At 45.1% G+C, this 23,860-nt stretch overlaps 1 protein-coding gene across 4 annotated transcripts in view; it reads left to right on the plus strand.

Moving 5' to 3' along the window:
* ZRANB3 (zinc finger RANBP2-type containing 3) overlaps window positions 1–23,860 on the plus strand; it is a 121,921-nt gene that overhangs the window by 42,462 nt on the left and 55,599 nt on the right. For all 4 annotated transcript variants that reach the window (XM_054043915.1, XM_054043917.1, XM_054043918.1 and 1 more), the window contains one exon: window positions 3,609–3,694. In XM_054043915.1, the coding sequence (XP_053899890.1) occupies window positions 3,609–3,694 (86 nt within the window). The remainder of the gene's footprint in view (window positions 1–3,608; window positions 3,695–23,860) is intronic.

Raw genomic sequence — 23,860 nt, forward strand, 5'->3', positions numbered from 1 at the left:
GAACAGTATCTATCAGGGCAGCATTATCTCCCGTAAATAAACTTATTTGTTTTAACTATTGGCTGAAGAAGAAGTAGGACTGAGTAGACTTGGAGGCTCTAAAGTTTTACATTGTTTTATTTTTGAGTGCAGTTATGTAAAAAAACAACAACCCTAAAGTTGCACTTTCACGATAAAGAAATTGCACTACAGTATTTGTATGAGGTGAATTGAAAAATACTTTATTTTGTTTATCTTTTTTACAGTGCAAATATTTGTAATCAAAATAATAATATAAAGTGAGCACTGTACACTTTGTGTTCTGTTTGTAATTGAAATCAGTATATATGAAAAATCTAAAAAACATCCAAAAATCTTTAAATAAATGGTATTCTATTATTGTTTAACAGTGCTATTAAAACTGCGATTAATTGTAATTATTTTTTTTAATCATTTGACAGCCCTAATTATGTGTACAGGGCACTTCAGGTTTCGAACTGATAAGGAAAAAAACAACTGATTTTCCGAGGCTGCCTGCTTTTTTAGAGGGGGCCTATTGTCTGTTGCCTGCCCTTTTAACCTTTCTGAAACAAATTTAGAATGTTAATATAGTTTGAAAAGGCAACTGCTCATTTGTTATCCACCCAGAGAAAAGAGAGTTGGTAGACAGTTGATATTAGAATAGAAACATTTAAAGGGGTATTTGGTCATTGGGAGGGCATGCAACTTCTTGCTCATACAGTAAAGGCAGCTCACTTGCAACGGAGGGTGCGGTGGAGAAGGCAGGAAATTCATAATAGGAACTGTTCACATTGCTCAGCAGTTGCACATTGAGATCATTAAGCAGCAGCACTATCTGGCTTCAAAGAGAGTTCCAAAGAAGTCTTTATTTGGCCGGTATTATTGTGGTCAAAACTCAAGCCCTTGAGAATGGAAGAGATGCCAGTGGCTGGGAGGAAAAAAAGCAAATAAGTAAATTATCACGGTTGTAAATACTACATTATATAATATTCCTGAGGGAATTCTGTGCAAAAAAATGAAAAATTCTGCACCAAAAAATTGTGCTCACAGTATTTCAAAATTCTGCATATTTTATTCATCAAAATAACACTATATAATCACACCATTTTCAATTATTTGCTGACAAATATTATGAAATATATTACCAAAATAATTTAAATGGTGTGGTTATATTGTTGTTGTGTTTCTGTGTTATTTTGACAATAAAATATGCAGAAATTTGCATAATTTTAAAAAAATTTATGTTTTGGTTTAGAATTCCCTCAAGAGTACCAAGGTTCTGTGTGGCGCAATCTGGGTGCACGCAGTTTGGTGGGGGGTCTGGGTGCAGGGGGGAACCTAGATATACAGGGGCTAGATGTGGGGTTTGGGTGCAGGGGGAATGCGACTCTGCAGAGGTGTCCAGGTGAAGATGATTAGAGCTCAGTGGAAGGGGGCTGGGGGAGTGGGGCTTGGTGAGGTGGGGGTCTGGGTGTGGGAGGCTCCTGATGCAGGGGGTGAGACTTGGCGGGGTAGGGGTTTGAGGGCTCAGTGAGGGGGTTCTGGGTGTGGGGACTCTTGATGCGGGGTGGGGGGGGAGGCTCAGTCGGGGGAGGTTCCGGGTGCATGGGTGGAGGGAGGGGTAACTGTACAGGGAGCTGCTCCCCCTTTCCGCCCAACCTAGGGTTACCATATGTCCGGATTTTCCCGGACATGTCCGGCTTTTTGGGCTCCAAATCCCCGTCCGGGGGGAAATCCCAAAAAGCCAGACATGTCCGGGAAAATCGGGACATGCGGGCCGGCGGTGCCGGGCCGGGGGTGCTCGGCCGGGGGTCGGGCCGGGGACCGGCAGTGCTGGGCGGGCTGACCCAGGCTGGAGACGCCAGGTGGGGCCAGACTGGGCCACGCCTCCTCCCCCCACACCCCCCTTACCTGCTTCAGGCTTCCCGCGAATCAAATATTCGCGGGAAGCAGGGGAAGGGGCGGAGTTGGGGCGGGGGCATAGGCGGGGCCGGGGCCCCGTGGAGTGTCCTCCTTTTGGAGGCTCAAAATATGGTAACCCTAGCCCAACCGCTGTGCATCCCACCCCCCCACACACCCAAACTCCCACACTGAGCCACACCGCACCCGCACCCAGACACTTCCCCCGCAAAGCCACGCCCCTACCCCCAATCTCCGGTGGTGCAGAGCTTCCTGCAGCCAGAAGAAGTTTTTCTGGAGTTTGATCTGACCCAGCCCCGGCTGCTCTGTGCTGGGAAGGGGAAGGGGGAACTCTGTCTCCATCCTCCTCCTTCCCCCCCCTCATCCCCCCCACCCAGCTGGGACTAACATCCCTGGACAGCTGGGATATCCCCAGACCCCTCTCCCCCAGCTGTCTGAACAGATGCATCTGAGCTGCTGGGGAGGAGTAAGTGAGCACTGGTGCAGCTTCTCTTTGCTTCCCCACATAAATTATTTTCTGCAAGGAAGCAAAGAGAATCTCGAGGGGGAGGGGATTTTTCTGCTGCACCGCAGTGGTGCATAATTCCCCCAAGAGTAAAATATTTTGCTGTGAAATCCTCTGAAGGTGTGGCAGAAATGTATAGCATTGTTGATGTGTAGCAGGTAAATAAGAGCAAAATGTTCCTGGCCCAGAAACTGTGTAAAATCTGGCCCAAAACAGTAGCATCTCTTCCAGCTGCTGTCTTGAAATAAGCCTTTGGGGAAGTGAAAAGACACTGAGAGGTGCTTAATTCCTGATGGGGGATCAGGACAGATCATATGTGGGCTTGGGAACACTGAAATAGTGCAAGTGATCTGAGAGAATTTGAGGGGGCAGCAGAGTAAATGGGATTGCCGGAGGGCTGTGCATCAATTTTGTCTTATGCCCTTTAAACTCAGGGACTGTGTATACTTCAAGCTGCAGGTGATTCCTAGTTCAAGGAAACGTACTCATGCTAGCTCTGATCATGCTAATGTACTAAAAATAGAGTGTAGCCTTTGCAGCCTTGGTTGTGGGAGGTGCTAGCTGACCTGAGTATGTACCTATTGTTTCAGTTTGGTAGTCTCGCCTGCCACTCATGCTGCCACTGCTACACTCTATTTTTAGAGAACTAGCTCATTCAGAGCCATTTGAGTATGTTTCCTCGAGCTGGGAATTATACGCTCAGCTGGAACTGTAGTCATACCTGCAGTGTCTCAGAGGGTACTTCCTGTGTACCTAGAGGGCCTCGAAAGTAACACATTTTATGAGTGGATACTTCTGGTCTCCAGACCCCCTTTCTTCATGATCTCCTTTTAGAGATTGAAAGTTGTTCCATTGTTCTGCTTCTCTGGGATAATGTGCATGAAATTCCAAGTCTAAATAAAGAAATTCCTGCTCAGGCAAAAAAGAAAATCAGTCTGCATAACATATCTAATCTGAGGAGTACATGAAATCTCCTATGTAACGTTATTTATGTGTTTCAAGTTTTGTATTTATGTAATATAGCCTATAGAAAATAGAAGACAGACAAATGATTTATTAAATGAAGATTATTTTTAAATAGTTTTGGTGGGGCTAAGGGTATGGAGAAAAATGTGTTTAAAGATCATTTGTATGGTATGGACCCCTCACATTTTATTATTTATGTTGGTGTCATTGTTTACAGCTTTTCATGCAGATTGAGGCACTTTTTCCAAGAAGATTTGGAACCTGGAATGAATATGCAAAAAAATACTGCAATGCTCATGTCAGGTACTTGCCTTTTTATTTCTCTGTTAACGTCTTGTTTTTTATCTTGTGATAACTGAGAAATCCTAATGAGAAAATAATTAAAAATAAAACATACTGTAATAGTTTGGTTGCCATACTGCAAACCGTTGCTACCAGGAGGGTGTGTGCAGCCCTGTGATACCATTCAGATAATGGATTTACATAGAATTCCACATGGATGGATCTGGACTGAGGTTGCACCCACTCCCCCATCACACACACATGGCCAAGATTCCTCTCCACTGTCCTCCACTGCCGTGGATTTTTGCTATTTCCAACTGTTATAAAAAGCCCTTGGCTAGAGTTATTCTCTCTAAGTCGCCTGCTGTTGGTACTCTAGGGATATTGGGCCCTTCCCTGCTGACACATTCATTGGATGAGGTGGATGACACTGGATTTAGTCTGAGGGGAGGGATAGCTCAGTGGCTTGAGCGCTGGCCTGCTAAACCTAGGGTTGTGAGTTCAGTCCTTGAGGGGGCCACTTAGGGATCTGGGGCAAAATCATTACTTGGTCCTGCTAGTGAAGGGGGCTGGACTCGATGACCTTTCAAGGTCCCTTCCATCTCTAGGAGATAGGATATCTCCATTAATTTATTTTTATTTATTTATTTTTTATATGTTCAGAAACAGCCTAGAGCCTATAAGCAAGGGAGGCTAATGGGCAGTGCTTTATTTGTGCCAGGGCTGAGCCTGGCACTTCTAGACTTGGCAGTTCATAGCCCCGGCATCTCTGGGCTTGCTGCATGAGTTATGAATGTAAAAAAATTGCTTGAGCCCTGGCATCCCTTTTGTTACAAATTAAGCACTGCTAATGGGCACTGCGGAGGCAAGATGCCGTGAAAGGCAGAGGGAGGATTGCACTGTTCGTTCTTGTGCTCTGTGAAAGCCATAGGGACCAGGCTGCTGCTGCTGCTATTTGTAAATTATTGCTTTGGACTGACCTAGAATGTTTTCTCATTAGGTGTTTTAGCACTTATTAGATTTTTTTTATATATAAAATGTAAGTCCTGATGATGCCAATTTGGTCAAACTATTAGCCAGTGTGTGAGAAGAATTAAAAATGCAAATAAGCAGGAAAAAAGTCGACGATATTCTTCTTCGAGTGGTTGTAGACATGTATTCTACTTGGCATGTTCGTGCCTACTGTACTGGAGATGGAGACTATTTTCCCACAGCAGTACTCGTTGGGGTCGCACATGTGTCCTGTGCCTCCTAGTGGCCCCTCCCAAGGCTATATAAGGGGAAGGCCACCCCAATCCTCTCTCATTTTTTTCTTATTGTCAATGACTTTAGTCCTCCCTTTGAGGGGTTTTCTCTTCACGATTTTCTCTCTGTGTCACAGCTTGTCGCTGAGATTTCACTACTGTAAACAGTAGCAGCTAGTGCCTGTAGTTTAGTGTAGTTGTTAGTTTAGTTAGTTTTATAGTTTTATGATTCTCAGCACCATAGGTTATGCAGCATTCCCTGGGTTTCAAGCACTGCCTGTTTTGTGGCACCCCCAACACTGGCCCCCACACATTTCCTTTAGTTAAGCACCCGTAAACCGTATTTGACACTTTTCTGTAATATCTGTCATTCTTTTAAAAAGAGAACACAGATTTCTTGGGATCTTTACCTGAAACAGCATGTGATAGAACAGGCTACAAGATGTCTTGGCACCAGGACCCTCTTTGGCTCATGGGGCCAGCCTTCCTCAGGCATTCTCTACCTCTATGGTAGTTGCTGATTGTCTCTGAACTCTGATTCTTCCCTGAGAAGGGGAAGACTCAATCCTCATCTCCCAAGATCGTTCATAAAATGGATCAGAGTCATCCAAAATAGAAGACCTTCATTCCTCATTTTTGGCAAAAACAGGCTCACAATGTCCACAAGACTCAGATACCTGGGGTAGAGCTGGACCGTCAACTAGTGTCTCCCCGGTACTGAGGTGAGAGGATCCTCGTACCATACCATTGACTCCAGAACCGTCAGTGGTACAGCTGTTGACTTTAATACTTATGGATATCACAGCGGCTCTGCTGCTTTCCGTACTGGCAGTCTCTTATGCCTGTGTGGCAGCAACAGATTTGCTCTGTTTGTCAGTATCCTCTTCTCCATTAATACAGGACATCGGTGCATTTCTAACTCCAGGACAGAGACTACTATCACTGACAACTTTGGTATTGACAAAGATGGCTGCTGGGCCAGTATTGTTCTTAGTGCCATCTAAATCCTCAACCTCAGTGTTTGCTATCTCAGTACTAAAGCATCCCTTAGAATCTGAACCAATTCCATCTTGTTTTTTGGCCCCAGTAGAGGACAACTTCTCAATCCTGGATCCCTCTTTAAGGTCTTCTACTTCTTGGGATGCCTTTGCTATACCAACCACAGTTCCCCCTCCAGTACTGACATTGCCCCCTGCCCTGTTGGACTATGGACAAATGAGGTCATCCAGTGGCCCCACCAGGTCAGGCACCACTGATGCCCACTGACTATTCAGAGGGTTCCACCCACTCTCTGATTCGGAGTCCTCCAACTCATCTCCATTATCACCATGGTGAAAGCAGCCCTTTATGTCCTACACACACCCAATTGAGGGAAAAGATCAGCACCGAGAGCACAGTTGCTCTTATAGCAAGGACACGCCATCTTGGAAATGTATGTATTGGCCTCCTGTGCCTTATGCCGTCTTGCAGTGGCTTCCCTGGGCACTGTGGAGTGCCCCTTGCTCACGTAGATGGGGAAAGATCCCCTTATTGTGTGTACCAACCCCCATAATGGCCTGTGATACAGGTAATGAACAATGCCTGTCCTCTCAAACCACCTCTGTTGGAGGAGTATTTGCCAGAGAATCAATCTTAGAATCAACAAATTAGCATCACTTCCAGCAATTCTGTGCTCATCTTCCCCAGATGACTCAGTGGTCTGAGGTTCATCTTCCCAACCCACCAGAAGTTTTTGAATCATATCAGGACTTACTTAGGACAATGGCTGCTAGTCTGGGTACACAAGCTGAACTGGTAAAGGAAAATATCCACAAGTTATTAGACATCTTTCAGGCAACAGCTCCAGGAAGAGTAGTCTCACTGATTAATGACACCCTCTGACAGCCAATGAAAGCCTTGTGTCTTACACCAGTGTTGCTAGTCCTGACAGTCAACCATATAGACAAACGATACCATGTAGCATTGCAAGGCTTCAAATGTTTTTGCTCCGACCCACCTCCCTCATCATCATAGCCATTAAGAGAGATTGCGGCAGGGGAGAATTAAGTCGACCCCAAAGAAAGACTGAACTCCTTAGCAAGAAAGATTTATTCTACTACTTTTTTCCAGATGAGAACAGCAAACCAACAAGATCTCCTAGTGAAGTATGATATCCTCATCTGAGAAGCAATGTCTAAATTACTAGATAGAAGTGGGAGAATTATTAATAATAATGCAGAATAGGGAGAAGTGTTCAACAAGTATTTCTGTTCTGTATTTGGTGAAAAAACAGATGATACAGTTTCATCATATGGTAATAACACTCTTTCCATTCCACTAGTGTCTCTGGAAAATGTTAAACAGAAGCTACTAAAGTCAGACATTTTTAAATCACCATGTCCAGAAGCCTGGAAGAAAGCTAATGGTGTGCCAATTTTTAAAAAGGGTAAACCGGTTGACGTGGGTAATTACAGGCCTGTCAGCCTGACATCAATCCCGGGCAAGATAATGGAGCTGCAGACACAGAACTCGATTAATAAAGAGCTGAAGATTAATGTAATTAAGGCAAATCAACATGGATTTATGGAAAATAGATTCTATCAAACTATCTTGATATCTTTTTTTGAAGAGATTACAAGTTTGGATGGTAAAGGTAATAGTATTGACATAATATACCTAGAAGTCTGTAAGGCATTTGACTTGGTACTGCACGACATTTTGGTTAAAAGATGACAATAATATAAAATTACATGGGACACATTCATGGTTAACTGATGGGTCTCAAAATATAACTGTAAACAGGAAATAGTCATCGAGTGGGTCTGTTTCCAGTGGGGTCCCGCAGGGATCAGTTCTTGGCCCTATGCTATTCAGATTTTTTATTAATGACCTGAAAAAAAACATGAAATGATCCGTGTTAAAGTTTGCAGATGACCCAAAAATTGGCAGAGTGGCAAATAATGGAGAGGACAGGTCACTGATTCAGAGTCATCTAAAATAAATCACTTGGTAAACTGGGCGCATGCATATAATATGTGTTTTAATCTGGGAACAAAGAATAGAGGCCATACTTAAAGGATTGGGGAATCTATCCTGGGAAGCTGTGACTCTGAAAAAGATTTGGGGGTGGGGCAGTTTGAATCATCAGCTGAACATGAGCTCCCAGTGTGATGCTGTGGCCAAAAGAGCTAATGAGATCCTGGGATGCATAAACAGAATCTTGAGTAGGAATAGAGAGATTATTTAATTCTGTATTTGGCACTGGTATAACTGTTGCTGGAATACTGTGTCCAGTTCTGGTGCTCACAATTCGAGAATGATATTGATAAATTGGAAATGATTCAGAGAAGAGCCATAAGAATGATTAAAAGATAGAAAATATGCCTCACAATGATAGACAGAAGGAGCTCTGTCAGTTTAACTTAACAAAGGGAAGGTTAAGGGGTGACTTGATTAGTCTATAAATAACTACATGAGGAAAAATGTAATAATGGGTTCTTCAGTATAGCAGAGAAAGATATAACAAATTCAGATTTGATATAAGGCATAATTTTTTAACTGGCTAATTAGCTATTGGAATGATGTACCAAGGGTTGTGGTGGATTCTGTCCAAGGTTATAGTCTCCCAAATGCTGAGGAAGTGAGATGGTCTGTTACTGAAAAGGAAGGAAGGAACGAGAAGATCGCTGTTCATTGCATTGCTATCCTTGAAGAAATCAAAAGGCTTGTTTCCCTACAGAAGGTTGAGGGCAAGACAAGTGGTTAGAGTGGGCGTTAGATGACCTCCTCTTCTGAGGTTTCTGTCTCTTCTTGAAGGTGTCAAGTTGCCTCAGCAGATAGAAGAGCTGTCTCTGATATGCTGAGACTATTTGCTGTGGAAGATTACATTGGTGCTTCCTAGCTGCTGGAGTGCGTGCTCCCCGGGAGCAGAGAATAGTGTATGAATCTTTAAAAGGGTACAATACCTTGTCTGTCTTATTTGAAAATAACGATTGTCCATCAAAGGGTAAGCCCTCCATAAACTGTTGAATATCTGGCACTATACTGGAGTTATGCAAGTATGAATGCCTTCTCATTATGAATGCCTTCTCATTATGATTGCAGAGGCCATTGCAATGGAGGAAACATCCGCAACATCGAGGGCAGATTAGAGCGAGCTGCAGCCAGCTGACGATCTGTTAAGAAACCCTTACCTCTTTTTTTGTGTCATCTGGCAATTTATCTATGAATTCATAAATTCATAGATTCTAAGGCCAGAAAGGACCATTGTGATCATCTAGTCTGACCTCATGTGTATATCACAGGCCATAGAACTTCCCCAAAATAGTTCGTAGCACATATCTTTTAGAAAAGTACTCAATCTTGATTTTAAAATTGTCTGTGGTGGTGAATCAAATATGATCCTTAGTAAATTATTCCAGTAGTTAATTACCCTCACTGTCAAAAATTCACACCATATTTCCATATTTTGCTCATCATTATGTAATCACCACTTCGAGATCTGATGCAAACTTTGGAAAGTGTTGTTGCGATCACTATTTAAATGGACTCATTATCTCCCACCATACTGTACTGCTTGTGAGTCACCTGAGTGGAATACATGTCTACAGCCACGTGAAGAAGAAAAAACAATTACGTTCTTCCATGACCTACCCTCCATCCCTTCTCCATCAGAATCTTAGAGTATGTCTACACTCCAAAGAAAAACCCTCAGCGACAAATCTCAGAGCCTTGGTGTGACGAATTGGGACTGTTCTTAATGTGGTCTTTGAAGGCTGAGTGGAGAGTGTTGGCTGGGAAGGCAGGGAAGGTTGGCTAGGACGGTCTGCATTGGGGGATGGGAGACTGGCCATGAGGGAGAATACCTGAGCATGTAACGTGAGAACCCAGGAAGGGGTTAGAGGCCAGGTGACACCTTTGCCTGGGAAACTGAAAAAAGGCTGTGGGAGGGGACGCTGGAGGGAGAGTTTCAGGAGCTGGCTGGTGGAATGGCTGGGAGGCAGACAGGGCTCTGACCTCCCAAGGGGGCTGTGGTGCCTGGGACCCCAAGATGGACCTAACTGGGGGGGGGGGGGGATCCTGTTGTCTGTGCCTGCAAGACCTGTCTTGGACTGTGTTCCTGTCGTCTAAATAAACCTTCTGCTTTACTGGCTGGCTGAGAGTCATGGTGAATCGCAGGAAGCCGGGGGTGCAGGGCCTTGTGTCCCCCCACACTCCATGACACTAGGTCTGTTGGCTCAGCCTTGGGCTCTGGAGCTAAAACTAGCAGTGTAGATGTATGGACTCAGGCTGGAGCCCAGTGCTCTGAAACCCAGTGTGGGGAGAGGGTGTGACTAGCGTTCCGGGGGGGGCCACACTGAGATTGTTCAGTCAGGGCAAACTGCAAAGAATTGGGTAGACAATCCCCCAAACTGGTGGTTATTCTAATAATTAGATTCACCAAGCCAGCAATAAAACAGCTTCCCTAATACCGTATTGGTTACCCAGAAGCCAAAAATACAGTTCTCTTAAAACAATCCAGCCTTCGGCTTCCACCCAGACAGCCAAGTCAAATATGATGAGGATAACTGAAAATCTTGTTCATCATGTAAAAAGTTCTAGCAATCCCAAAAGATCGGACACATTACCCACCAGGTCAATGAATATTTCAGGTCTTACCCAAATACACGCCAATTTTTATTAACTAAATTAAGATTTATTAAAAAAGAAAAGAGAGCAAGTATAGGTTAAAAGACCATTATACTTACTAGGGGTGGCGGGCCACATCTAGCCCGCCAGATGATTTAATCCAGCCCTTGAGCTCCTGCTGGGGAGTGGGGTCTGGGGCTTTCCCCGCTCCCACGCTCTAGCCAGGAGCAGGGTCGGGAACCACTCTGTGCATGCTTGCCGCAGCTCCTGGAAGCAGCGGCATGTCCCCCCTCCAGCTCCTATGTTTAGGAGCAGCCAAGGGGCTCCACATGCTGCCCCTGCCCCAAGCGCCGCCTTCACAGTTCCCACTGGCCGAGAACTGCAGTCAATAGGTGCTGTTGGGGTGGTGCCTTGCCTGGCCGTGCCTCCGCATAGGAGCCGGAGGGGGGACGTGCCGCTGCTTCCAGGAGCTGCTTGAGGTAAGCACTGCCTGGAGCCTGCACCCCTGAGCCCCTCCTGCGCCCCCAGTCCTGATCCCCCTCCTGCCCTCCGAACCCCTTGATCCCTACCCGGAGCACCATCCTGCACCCCAAACCCCTCATCCCCAGTCCTGCTCCAGAGCCTACACTCTCAGCTGGAGCCCCTTCCTCCCCCCCCACCTCAACCCCCTGCCCAGTCCAGAGCCCCCTCTCACACCCTGAACTCCTCATTTCAGGCTCCATCCCACAGTCTGCATCCTCACCCAGAGCCCTCACCCCCTCCTGCACCCCAACCCCAATTTTGTGAGAATTCAGGTCCCACAATACAATTTCCATACCCAGATGTGGCCCTCGGGCCAAAAAGTGTGCCCACCCCGATACATACAGATATGAATAAAGTTCTTAGGTCAGTTTCGTAGTAGAGATGGTGAGCATCAGAGTTGCAAAAGTTCTTTCAGAATTAGTTCCATAGATTATAGTCCAATGTCGAATATCAAAGTTACCCAGACTGGAGCTGGGACCTCAGTCTTGCGTCTCAAACTTCCCCTGATGAATCTTAAGCAGATCTGAGATACAGGATCGGGGCCCAAGAGTTCTTTTTATAGCTCTCTGGCAGCCTCTTGACATCAGACATTCCTTGGGTGCAGCATTGTGGCTTTGAAGTTGAACCTCCTATTTCCTATGTGGTAACTAGTTGCATTCATCAGCATCAGGTAATATCCATTATTGTCGGAGAAAAACTGAGTTCTCACTATTTGTTTAGGTACAGCAAGTCAGAGCTTTATTAACTCTCACATGTGCAGAGGGAGAGCAAACAGGTCTCTCTCCCTGGTAACTAATTACAGCAAGCATTTATACCTTTCATTACAAAAATAATGAGGGACAGCAGCATTTTTGTTTATACATAGGCCATCTTGATATCTCATTTCCTCAGTTGTTTTGACTCTTGCCAACATACAATTATTTTCTATACCTTATCTACCCAAGGTCTTCTACACTTTATCTATGCTGAGGTCATCATAACTTCTTACACAGCTCTTTCTCACCCGCCTCACACAATCCTCGCTTCTACAAACCTCGCGTTATCAGGGTTACAGTTAGCCTGACTCTTGCTAACAAACGTCATGCATTACAGTTCCCTTCTGTCAGTTCTTTTCTCTGCTTCCACAACCCCCCCTTTTGTACTTCTAGTACAACAAACATTCTCAAATCTCTATTTGCATCAAGTCCTGGACTTCTGATTCTAAATCAGATGCTTCAACCTTAGGGGTTTTGATTGGATGCAATGACAATGCATGATTAGCATGAACATGAAAGGTATTACTATTATTACGTCTTTTACAACAACAATAACATAATCCTAAACTAACTAATAACAATACAAGCAATAACATTCCCATAGCAATACTATAATGGGGTTGTTGTACAGCCTTTGTCATAAAGCACAATACATCATATTTAATACATAAGGTAGCTACTCTATAAGCAGTGTGAAAGGCATACTTTTCTACTTGATATACATTTTGAAGCATGTGAATTTGCCCTTGTACCTCAGAGATTTTCTGAATCTCAGGTAACAATGAAAGCAAATTTTGAAATCTATCAGATAGTAAGCTAGTCCAATTAAAGGGTATCTGGAACCTAAGGGCTACTTGAAAAACTCTATCTGCAGGCCAATAAATGATATGATTGCCTGCAGTGGTAGTGAGATTAAAATGTATGTCTTGCAATGTAGTGGCTTTAACATACACACAGCTATCATTAGCTTAAAAAAATAAGTGTCCTGTCAGGGTAGTTCCTTGTCCCCTACCCTCCCAGCAAATGTAGTCATGAAGAGTAACAACTTCTCCTGGCTTCAGTTTACGGATACACTGAAGCTGTGGGGGTTGTAACGGCCAAAATGTCCATTGTCTCCCTAACCCCACCCAAATGTCAGATGTAATCCCAGGAGCACTGACTAAAAATCGATTGGGCATACCAGGAGGTCTAATTTCCCAGATGTCTCGGTGAATTACCCAATCCCACATGCATCCTCCCCATGGACCCGGCAGGATTCGGTATGTGGGAGCCCACACCCCCTGAACCGGTCCATATGCTTGGAAGGAGCACTGAGAACGTCCACACTTCCACCCAGAAAGTTTCCAAGTATGTCTCCATGGCCACAGATCAGATGGTACTCCTAACGTGTCTGTAAGGGCAGTGGGCCAAGCCTGGTGCTCTAGATCATTCCGAATGGCCATTAGCTGGTCATTCAAGAAATCCTGAATCTCTGAGCATGCTAGATCCCACTGCAATGCCTTCCCAGCCTCAGTGATATTCAATACCATCTCTGTCAGCAACTTCTGGGTCATTGAACTAAGGGCAGAAATAACATGTAACTCACCAACTCCAGCCTGTACCTGGGTTAGTTGTGCTCCAGAAACAAGGCCTATGGCCTTCTCTAGTTGGCCCAATTTCTCATCATGTTCCTGGTTCTTAAAAATATTCCAGACTGCTACTGCATTATTGGCCCCATCCCACAGGGATCCGGTCAAGTCTCTCTTCTTTCTAGAAGAAATAACCCAAGCCCTCTGTTGTGCTAATCTAATGGCAGCCCCCTGTGAGCAATTTGGGTATGTAGAGGTAATCTGGAAACTGGATAAGGGTAATGAAAATTTAACAGTCCCTAGTGTAGTGTTAATCACAGTTCATTGATATCCTAATACATTTCTTTTTGGTGTAGTACTATACCACATTCCCAAGCATGGGTCCCACAAGTTTCTTCCTGCCAGTGTATAATTCTTTGTTTCTTCACCAGGGTCAGTTCTTAATGTCTCTTGTAGTCAGGAATCCCTGGACTTTGTGGTTTCAATGAAGCAAGTGTTCCTTCTTCTCTTTTCCTGAAACAGTGTGGTTTAGCATCATACAGGGGAGAGGTTACTAGCACATCACCCTGTAATGGTTTTGCTTCTTCTAGAAAAATCCAGAGGCACAGTAGGTCTGTCAGTGGACAAGGGAGAGGTTACTAGCACTTCACCTTGTCTTTTTTTTTTTCTTTCTTTCTTTTTCCTGCTGTCCAGAAGACACAGCAGAGCTAGAAGGAGAAATAGGCTTATCATCAGTCGGAGAGTCCTCCCGAGGTGGAGGGGTCTTTTTACAGTGAGAAGCATGGGTCCAGGCAGGTAGTCCTTGGCACTTCACAGTGGTGGTGGTGGTTAACAGGACTTGGAAAGGGCCTTTCCAGTGTGGAGCCAAAGCAGTCTTTCGTTGATAGACTTTACGTAGACTCAGTCTCCTTGTTTCAATGAATGGCAGGGCTGCTAGGGTCTTTGGGTAGCACTTCTTTTATCTGTGAGAAAAGAAACCTAACACATTTCATTAATGCCTGGCAGTGTTTTTCAGATCTCATAGTTGCTTGGGCACATTCAGGCCCCCCTTTTCTTGGCTATCAGCCAAGTCTTAGCTGTGGGCAGTGTCCTTGGATGGTGCCAGCATCTTATCTTTGGACTGAGCTTGCTAGCTATTTTTTCTCAGTTAACTCATTCTGTTCTTTTTCCTTCTCCCCTTCTTGGCTTCTTTTAACCTACAAAGGAAACTTCCACTCTTCACTTATACATCTTTTCCCAACAATGAACACATACACATTGCCATTATACAGTACATTAGTCTTATTATTCAATGTATGCCATGTACACCCTTCCAGTAAAATAACTTTATTACAGAGCTTTGGAGCAACAAGCCAGGACAAGCACACCCACTTTTGAGGAGTCCACTCAGTACAACCTCAGGTGTCCAATAGCTTTCCTCCCTCCCCAGCCCTCTGGCTAGAAATCTGAGGTAGCCAGAAGGATCCCATGGGCAATATGGGGAGTGGGTTAACCTTCCATGTCCTTGCTTCCAAAGACTGTTGGTATGCAACTCTTAACAACAATTTTTTTCAATTAAAAAAAAAATCTGGCCAATGAAGTTTTTTTTTTTTTCTTACTTAAGCAACTGTATTACACTTTAGTATATCACATTTTCCTGATTTATCCAAACACTTTTTGTATTCCAAGTTGAATAAAACAAGTATCTGCTTTTTTTGATTTAACCCTTCTATTTAATTTTGAACTAGACTGTCTTATGAAAATATTAAACCCAACAATTCTGGCCACAAGACAAACACCACAAGACAGGACAAAGAACACAAAAATAATTCCTATTGTACCAGTAAATGCATGGTACATTGAATGCTGTTCAGCTGGCATCCGTTTTCTCTGATGATCTGAAAGACAAAAGAACAGAGGTCTACCCCTTCTGGGTAGTCAGTCATTGCTTAAAATATTTCCTTTATATACACACATACTCTTGTTGATTTTAGACAAAACAGAGGAATTACCCCATATTTCTTTGTATTTGTTTCATAGGCAGCCCAGGTTTCAGTGGCTTCTACCTTATTAGTTAGAAAATTGCATTAATACAGATGCTTTCTGGCTTGCTTCCAGATCCAAAGCTATCCACAGCTTAAAAATTCTTATGTAAAAAGTCACAATTAACTTTCCCAGACTTTTGATTGCCTTTTACTTCTAACTCCTGCTTTCAAACACCCAGTGATCTGAAAGAGACAACACAACCTATATTGGTAGGTTTGCATTTCTTTTACCTCTGCTACAATATACACTGCACATGTTCTGGGGAAAATGCACATCCTCTCCACAATTCAATTTCCACAACACTAGCCACATCAATTTCTACACAAGGTGTAACTGTTTCTTTTGTGCTTACAAAATCTCCATGCACCCCTAGTAAAGTGACAGTTCGACCACACAGAGCCAGGGGCACTGTCCTTCTCTCTCTTTTTACCAGATCTTTTATCTGCTATTTTGTTACCCAAAAACAAATTCAAATCTTTATTCTTTCCTGAACACCGGGTAAAGGCCATTTACTTAACATATAATCCAAAGGGCTATCCTTAGAGAGTTTTACCAGAGACCCACCCATCTGCCTGCTGACACTCTAACAGAGAATTACACAGAGAACAGAGGGAATTATGGCCTAATAGGATCCTATTACAGGAATTTCTACTAATACTGACCGCTACAGGGGACGGGACAGAAGGATCCCAATTCAACCTCAGAGCTTCATTGCACGCGATGGCTTCCACTCTGAGGAATTACGAATGAGAGGCTCAGTTCCATCCACACACCTAACACCTAAATGTATAAGACAGAAATTCATTAACCGGAGTCGCCATTAACTGTCACCAAAATATCGGGTCCACCTAGCTGAGAGCCAATAACAGCCAGACAGGGATAAGGAAGAGTTGCTTTATTCTGCAGAAGAAAGGAGAGCCTTGCACCTTGGTACAAAGACTCTGTCTTACACACATTTTACCATTTCAATTATTATCCTGGGGATTTGAAATCCCCATGCTTATAATTACTTACTCCTTTCCTTCCACTATGCCCTCAAAGTTTCCAACCTGTTCTCCAATCTCTCTATCTATTGCCTGCCCGCTTGGGCCCGATCCTGCTTTTCTCGCTGAACCGTCCCTTCCATGGGCACCAGCTTTTTCACTACCAATTTAGATAGGAGGGTGGGCTTCTTAACTAGCCCCCACCCTTCCTGGTCTCTTCTCTTTATCTTCTTACTCACAAGGCTACCCAAGTCCTCCCCCGTGAGGCTTGCCACTTGGGCAAAACGCATTGCCCATTGGCATTTAACTATTCAATTTTCTCTTGTGGCAAACACACTGCTCTTACAGCATATGCAAACACAAATGGTTAAATTCTGACAAGTCCCTGAAGGACCGGTACTTGCTTAGCCAGTGCTTCCTTTTCTGCCTGGAAGTCCTGTCTCAAGGCTTGCAACTTGCCCTGGGCGTAGGTTTGAGTTGCTGCCTGGTTCATGATCTATGCTCTTAATTGCTCAATTCTAGTTATCAAGTACACAACTCTTCCCTTTTCTCCAACTTCTCTGTTGCCCAGTCCTGCTACGACTGGGGTAGATCCACCTGACACCCTTCCCGGTCAGCCGGGGTGGAAAGAGGAATGCTAAATCCCTCTCCGGTTCTCAGACTTACTGCGGCTGAGAGTAGACACACTTTCATACTCACACACGTACGTCCAGACTGGCCACGTCTGTGTATAACGTTCAGAGAAGGTGCTGTGCAATCTCCAACTTGCTTCCTCTCTTGGGAGGGCAGTTCTTTTACACCCTGAGGTCTCCTGGGGCGTCTTTTCAGTGATTCCAGTCCAGGCCGGCTGCCTGTGGCTTCTTCAGCTTCCCCAAACCACGCCAGCTCCAGGGTCGCAAAGGCAGACTGTTGGATCTCACTGGACAGTTAAGCTTTGCAAATGTAATCTCAGCACTTTAACTTGTATTGCCTTTGGTTTGACTATGTCTATATTTTTTCACAGTCAGCTGGGGCCGAAAGCAGTTTTTCTTTATACTTAGTCTGGTCTGCATTGATTCTTGACCTTGAACGCAGATTAACTTTCTCTTTATCTCTGGACCAAGCTGAATTTCAAATTAACCCGTTCCTTTCCTCAATAGACAAATTGCTCCCATTTGTGTCAGAGGCTTTTTTGTGATTAAAAGCTCCTCTGAGATGTATGATCTTATCTAGATTGAAGGTACCTTCTAGTGGGCATTGTTTAGATGAATTTTCACGCGTGTAATGATTCCAATTCTCTAAATACCTGCAGGTTTTAGTACCATAATGTACGTACATGAAATAAGCTGGGGTACCCTTAGTGGGTGAGAGGGAATCCTTAGACTGTCCCCCACCCATTTTCCAATCACACACACAGGGAGGAGGATGCCCTGTCCGCGCTAGCGGCACATAAACTAAGGATCTCTCCCTACAGGGTATTCACACAGGAGAGACTAACGAGGATGGCCACGACCCTCCTACACCTCCCTTCAGCAAAGAGCGTCGGCTAGTCTCAGAGAGACGGCGCCGCTTACTCTGTTGCATCCAGTGAGATGATCAGACTGTCAGTGGCTCACACGGAGAGGAAAAGGGGAGGGAAGATGGGTGCACACACTCCTAGACCCAGGTAGCCTCCTCGCCGGACGATGCCAGGCCGAGTCAACCTACATGGGTCGGATCTCCTAAAAGATCCTCTAGTTACCGGGCTTGCGTTAGAGTAGTTCTGGTCACGAGCCAAAAGACTTCGCAGAGTACTCTGGGCGTCTTCCGGTAACACTCAATTCACACTGTGTACACACACACACACAGACCACACACACACCAAGGCCTTATACCAGGTACTACTCCTGAGTACCTCCAGGTACTATTCCCAAGTACCTCGATGCATCACTTGAGGCGGTAAAAACCCCTCTTGAGGCGGTAACAACCCCTCAACACAGGTGCAAACCTTATGCACCTAGCATATGCATACAGGGGGCGGCAAACAATTCCCCTATTACGCCGCTCAGCATCTGACCTTGCTGCACAGTCAATAAGTTCGGATGGCGTGAGCCCAACAGGGGCAGACGGCCCCACGGACAGTCCTCCTCCGACACCCCAATAGAGATTTCAAAAGGTCTCCTACCTCTATTGTGGCGCCATGGGGTTCGAAGGGGAACGATCCGTAGCAGCTGCCGGTGCCTCTGCGGGCGTTGCCATCCCGGACGAGCCCCCAAATTGTCGGAGAAAAACTGAGTTCTCACTATTTGTTTAGGTACAGCAAGTCAGAGCTTTATTAACTCTCACATGTGCAGAGGGAGAGCAAACAGGTCTCTCTCCCTGGTAACTAATTACAGCAAGCATTTATACCTTTCATTACAAAAATAATGAGGGACAGCAGCATTTTTGTTTATACATAGGCCATCTTGATATCTCATTTCCTCAGTTGTTTTGACTCTTGCCAACATACAATTATTTTCTATACCTTATCTACCCAAGGTCTTCTACACTTTATCTATGCTGAGGTCATCATAACTTCTTACACAGCTCTTTCTCACCCGCCTCACACAATCCTCGCTTCTACAAACCTCGCGTTATCAGGGTTACAGTTAGCCTGACTCTTGCTAACAAACGTCATGCATTACAGTTCCCTTCTGTCAGTTCTTTTCTCTGCTTCCACAAGTAGTTCAAAGACCGTTTACTACAAACTTCAAAGAAAAATATAGACAATGATATTATTACATTCATGTTCCATCTAAATGTTGTTATTCCCTTTTTGATCCATGAATCAATACTAGTAACAGACAGGAACCGTCTGTTTACATGGTTAACGTCTGACAAGATATAAGTAAACACATACAATTAGTGTATTACCTCTAATTCTCTTACAATACAGGTTTGCTTCAAAGCACTAGTCTATCTAACATGATTAAATGGCCCTAATTACCATTGACATACTTTTCTAACAATGTCTCTAAAGGTTGAATTTGGGTCATTTAGCTTGCTAATTGTTTAACCATTTCTGGCTCAATGTCACAGAGCCTGAGCTCCATCCTGAGCCTGAACCCCTACACTGCTAGTTTTAGCTTTGCAGCCCAAGACCCCAATTAATTTGACCCAGGCTCTGAGACTCAGTGCCACAGGTCTTTTATTGCAGTGTAGATATACCCTTAGCATCTTCTCCAGTGCAAAGGAATTGAGGGGATTTGGGGCAGCGTTGCCCTTCTATAGCCTTGGAAGGGGCCACAAGGGGGCATAGGGGATTTGCACTGCCCCGACGGGCACTGCTGCAGGAAAGTCTTCTGCTCCAATGTGTTAGGTGTGAACACACTTGAGTAGAATACACATCTGCACTTCTTGAAGAACAACAGTTACAGAAGAAGTAAACAACCTTTTTTCACCTGTAATTCCTGAGCCTTGGGCAGATCTGATAGTAATAATAGTACTTCAGAGTGCTTTATAAACAAATTATTATTCCTGAGGGTATTCTGCGCCAAACAATTAAAAATTATGCACCAAAAAAATAAAAATTATGTGCACAATATTTTAAAATTATGCAAAATTATGCAAATTTTATTTGTCAACTACATGTGGCGGCTCCAGCATGGCATTGGAGAGCACAGACCACTGGCTGCACAGAGGTGGAAGATCACTGTGCCGCTTCCCCCCCAGAACACGGACTCAGCGGTGTGACTGCACCCAACCCTGACACCGCGCAAGGACCAGGCCTGCCCCAGAAACATGCCGTCTGTGCCAGGTGCACCAGGTGTGGGCAGGCAGGCTCAGCAAGGCAGGATCGAACTGTGGGGGCTTAGTGTGGGGGAAGCCAGATGTGGGTTGAGAGGGTTCTGTGTGGGGCAATCTGGGTACGGGCGGCTCAGGGGGAGATCTGGATGCAAAGGAGCTTGTTGGGGGGGAGGGGGATAGAGTTCGGCAGAGAGGTCTGAGTATGGGGGGGTCCAGATGCTGGGGGAGTGGGGCTCAGTGGGGTGGGGATCCAGATGCAGCTGATTGGGGCTCGGTACGGTGGGGATCTGGATGTGGGTGGCTCATCGGGGTGGTCCAGGTGCAGGGGGAGTGAGGCTTATCAGGGGGCTTCTCGGTTCAGGGAAGGGATGAGGCTCGGCGGGAGAGTCTAAATATGAAGGGGTCTGGATGCACGAGGGTTGGGCAGATGGGGGAGCAGCTCCCTGTACAGTGATCTCTCTCCCTGTAGCTGAGGAGCGATGGGTGCAGGAAGCTCGGGGTCTGGGGGAGTTTGCAGAGCTTCCTACAGCCGGGGGAGAAATCTGGGGGTGGGTCAGACACAGCCCGAGATGCCATGCAGGGGAAGAGGATGTCCCGTCCTCCCCAACCCAGCCGGGGCTAACAGCTGAGCCCGGTGCAGGTTAGGAGCCACCAGCTGGGTTTTCCCCAATCCCGCCCCCTGCCCCACAGTGATTTACCTCTCTGCTGGCTGCCCTGGGCACTCAAAACATACTGCTGGGGCGGGTCACATGACCGCTCTTGTGGCTTCCTTTTGCTTGCCCATCAGAAAGTCATTTTTGTGGGGAAGCAAAGAAATCTGTGGGGACAAATTCTCTGCATGTGCAGTGGTGCAGAATTCCCCCAGGAGTAAATTATCTATTCAAGGGAGTGAAGAAAGTAAATATTTACAGATGAGGAACTGAGACACAAAATGTAAATTTTCAAAAGCACCTCAGTGTCTTTCCACTGTGCCAGGCTCACACGGGGTATCTGTGGCTGAGCTGGGAATTGAACCTAGGTATCCTGAGTTCCAGTCCAGTGCGCGCTCGCTCGCTCTCTCGGATCAGTTTCTCTAGATGTATTCTAAAAGTAGAAAAGAAAGAGGAGTTGCTCAGAAACAGATTTGCTAAGAAACTGTGGTTAAATAATTGTTTTTTGCAGAACTTAATTTATAAAACCTTGACATACCACAAATTCATTTTGTGTCATTCTTAATGGTTATCTTTATCACTGGTGTGGTTATGTTAGCTCTCAACTTTATGCACATTTATGGAAGCTCAGACTTGGAAAGACACATTTCTGTTACTGAACGGAATTCATTTTGCCAGATAACTTGACTTTCGATTGGATGGTAGTCTTATAAAAATTCATATTATAAGGTTCCATTTCCCCAAAGCAACATTTTGTTTTACCCCCTGGCTTATGTATTTTTTCAGCATTTGACTTGAGATGCCATGAAACAGCTTTGTCTGATATCCAGACAGAGTAACTTTGTTTTTTCTAAGGTGTTATGACTGTGTGAATGTGAAATTTTCACACCACAAATGTGTGTGGGATGTACATTGTGGTTAGCTATTCAGTTCTGGAAAATTATTTTATTTTTGGAATACCATAAATGTGCAAAAAATCAAACTGAGTGACAATCTGGCGTGCTCAAAATAAGTAACTTTGTCTTTATGATTGGGCTGAAATAAAAATTTCCTGTGATGTTTAAGCTTGATTTAATATTTTTATACTGTGCTTTCCCTGCATGTTCTTCAACTTGGGTTTTCGTGGTCACTGCTTTCTGAAGTTAAGAGGTCTTGAGGGAGTCTGAATTTTTTGCCTACTGTTTCTTGACTTAACTTTCCCCCTTTCTCACCTTGACTCTAACTAGGACAGAAAAAGTGCCTTCTGGGGATTGTATAGATAGCACTTAGTAAATAAATTTGGGGGAGAGGGACAGGAAGTGTGCAAATAGTGGTGTAGCCAGCATCTTCCTCATGAATATATCATCCTCACAGTATGATCATACTTCACCAGCTCAGAAATGAGTCCCTGTGTCCCTTCCTAAGTTGATTCTAGACGGCAGAGTAAAATGCTGCTGAACTGTAAATTCTTTCAGATGTTTCCAATATACTCCTATCCTGGGCAGGTGTGTGTTTGGGCAATTCTCCAGAGTTGATGAAATCTTGATGGAATTTGTCATGCTGCTTGTCCTGCTCATCTCCTGGCCAGCATGATAGAAAAGGAGTGAGAATAAAGGAAAAAACAGAAATGGGGGCTGTGTGGAAGATTCCTTTCAATCTTCCCTGCTGGTTAAGTAGCACTAAGGGGTTCAAAAGAGGTGATGCATGGGGAGTGTTCAGATGGAACGTTGGGGGCTCAAAGGTTACCTGGCAGTTGGGGTGACACTTAATCATTCACTCAGGGAACAGAGACTCTTAAGGAGGAAAGTGGGTTGTTAAAACTCTTGGAGCAAGAGTAATATTTTCTTAATCTTTGACCTGCCTTCAGCATTTCTTAGGACATTTATAGCAACAGAGCCAAAACAGTGATCATCCTCTATATTGGCTGTGCTGCATTGGCAATCAGGAAAGTACTGTACCAAACTACCCCCGCCCCGTCTCTGCACTGGGCACATATGCTGGTAGCACCTATTTCTCTTTGGGTCAGTCTTAGACACCCCCACCCACCCTTTTGCTTATGCAGATCCGGAAGCCACTGACACAAAAACCCAATTGCACACAGAGGAGTTCTGAGATCATTTATACAAGAGAATATTTGGCAAGGGAATGGGTACAAACCAATGGGCTGAAAGGGGATGGGGGGCATAAGGAAATTGAACAACAACAGTGAAACAATTAAAAAACAATCCCTTCCCCCTGTGATGGAGTAGGGAGTATTAACCTGGTAATGTTGCACGGGAATTGGGAATTTTACTAGTTTACTGTCTACATTGATACTAGATGGTGGTGGGATATAAGGATGTGACTTCACTTGAGGGATGATACTTGACAGCCAGCACGTAACCTGAGCCCAGGAGCAGGGCTGGGGCCAGGTGACACCTTCTGCCCCAGGGAAACTGAACAAAGGCTGAAGGAGGTGCTGGGGGGTGTGGCTGGGGGAGACTGCTGGAGGGGGTTTCAATTTGGAGCTGGCTGGGGAGACGGGGGGAGGCCCAGAACCTGGGTTTGGGCTCCCCACCCCCCAAGATGGACCTGACTGAGCGATCCTGTTTTCTGTACCTACAAGCTCTGTTTTAGATGGTGTTCCTGTCGTCTAATAAACCTTCTGTTTTACTGTCTGGCTGAGAGTCACGGTGAATCGCAGGAAGTGGCGGGTGTGGGGCCCTGACTCCCCCTCACTCTGTGACACCCCCACCTCCAGCGGTGCCAGAAAACTTTACCCCACCTGATGCCTCTAATGCACAAAGCTGAGATGCACTAGCCTAGACATGCTGCTCGGTGGCTGCTCAGTCTGGACCTCTAGCCTGGGGCAGGGTCAGCGTTTAATACACTCCTGGCTGTTGGAGAGGCTCCTTGGGTCCCCTTATCTGCTGGTGCCAATTAAAGCTGTCCCTAGGCTGCTCTAACTTGTTCTTGGCCACTTTGGTTCCTGCCAGCCTCTAGGATTGTAGAGAGGCAGAAATGAAATGGAGAGCCACCTGTGCCTCACACCCAGATACACTGAGTACGGCTCTGGCACACATGGGTATCTTGCCCCATGTTATAAAATCCAGTGTGTACTAAAGAAATCG

This window comes from Malaclemys terrapin, chromosome 11 (genome assembly GCF_027887155.1).
Source record: "Malaclemys terrapin pileata isolate rMalTer1 chromosome 11, rMalTer1.hap1, whole genome shotgun sequence".
NCBI lineage: Eukaryota > Metazoa > Chordata > Testudines > Emydidae > Malaclemys > Malaclemys terrapin.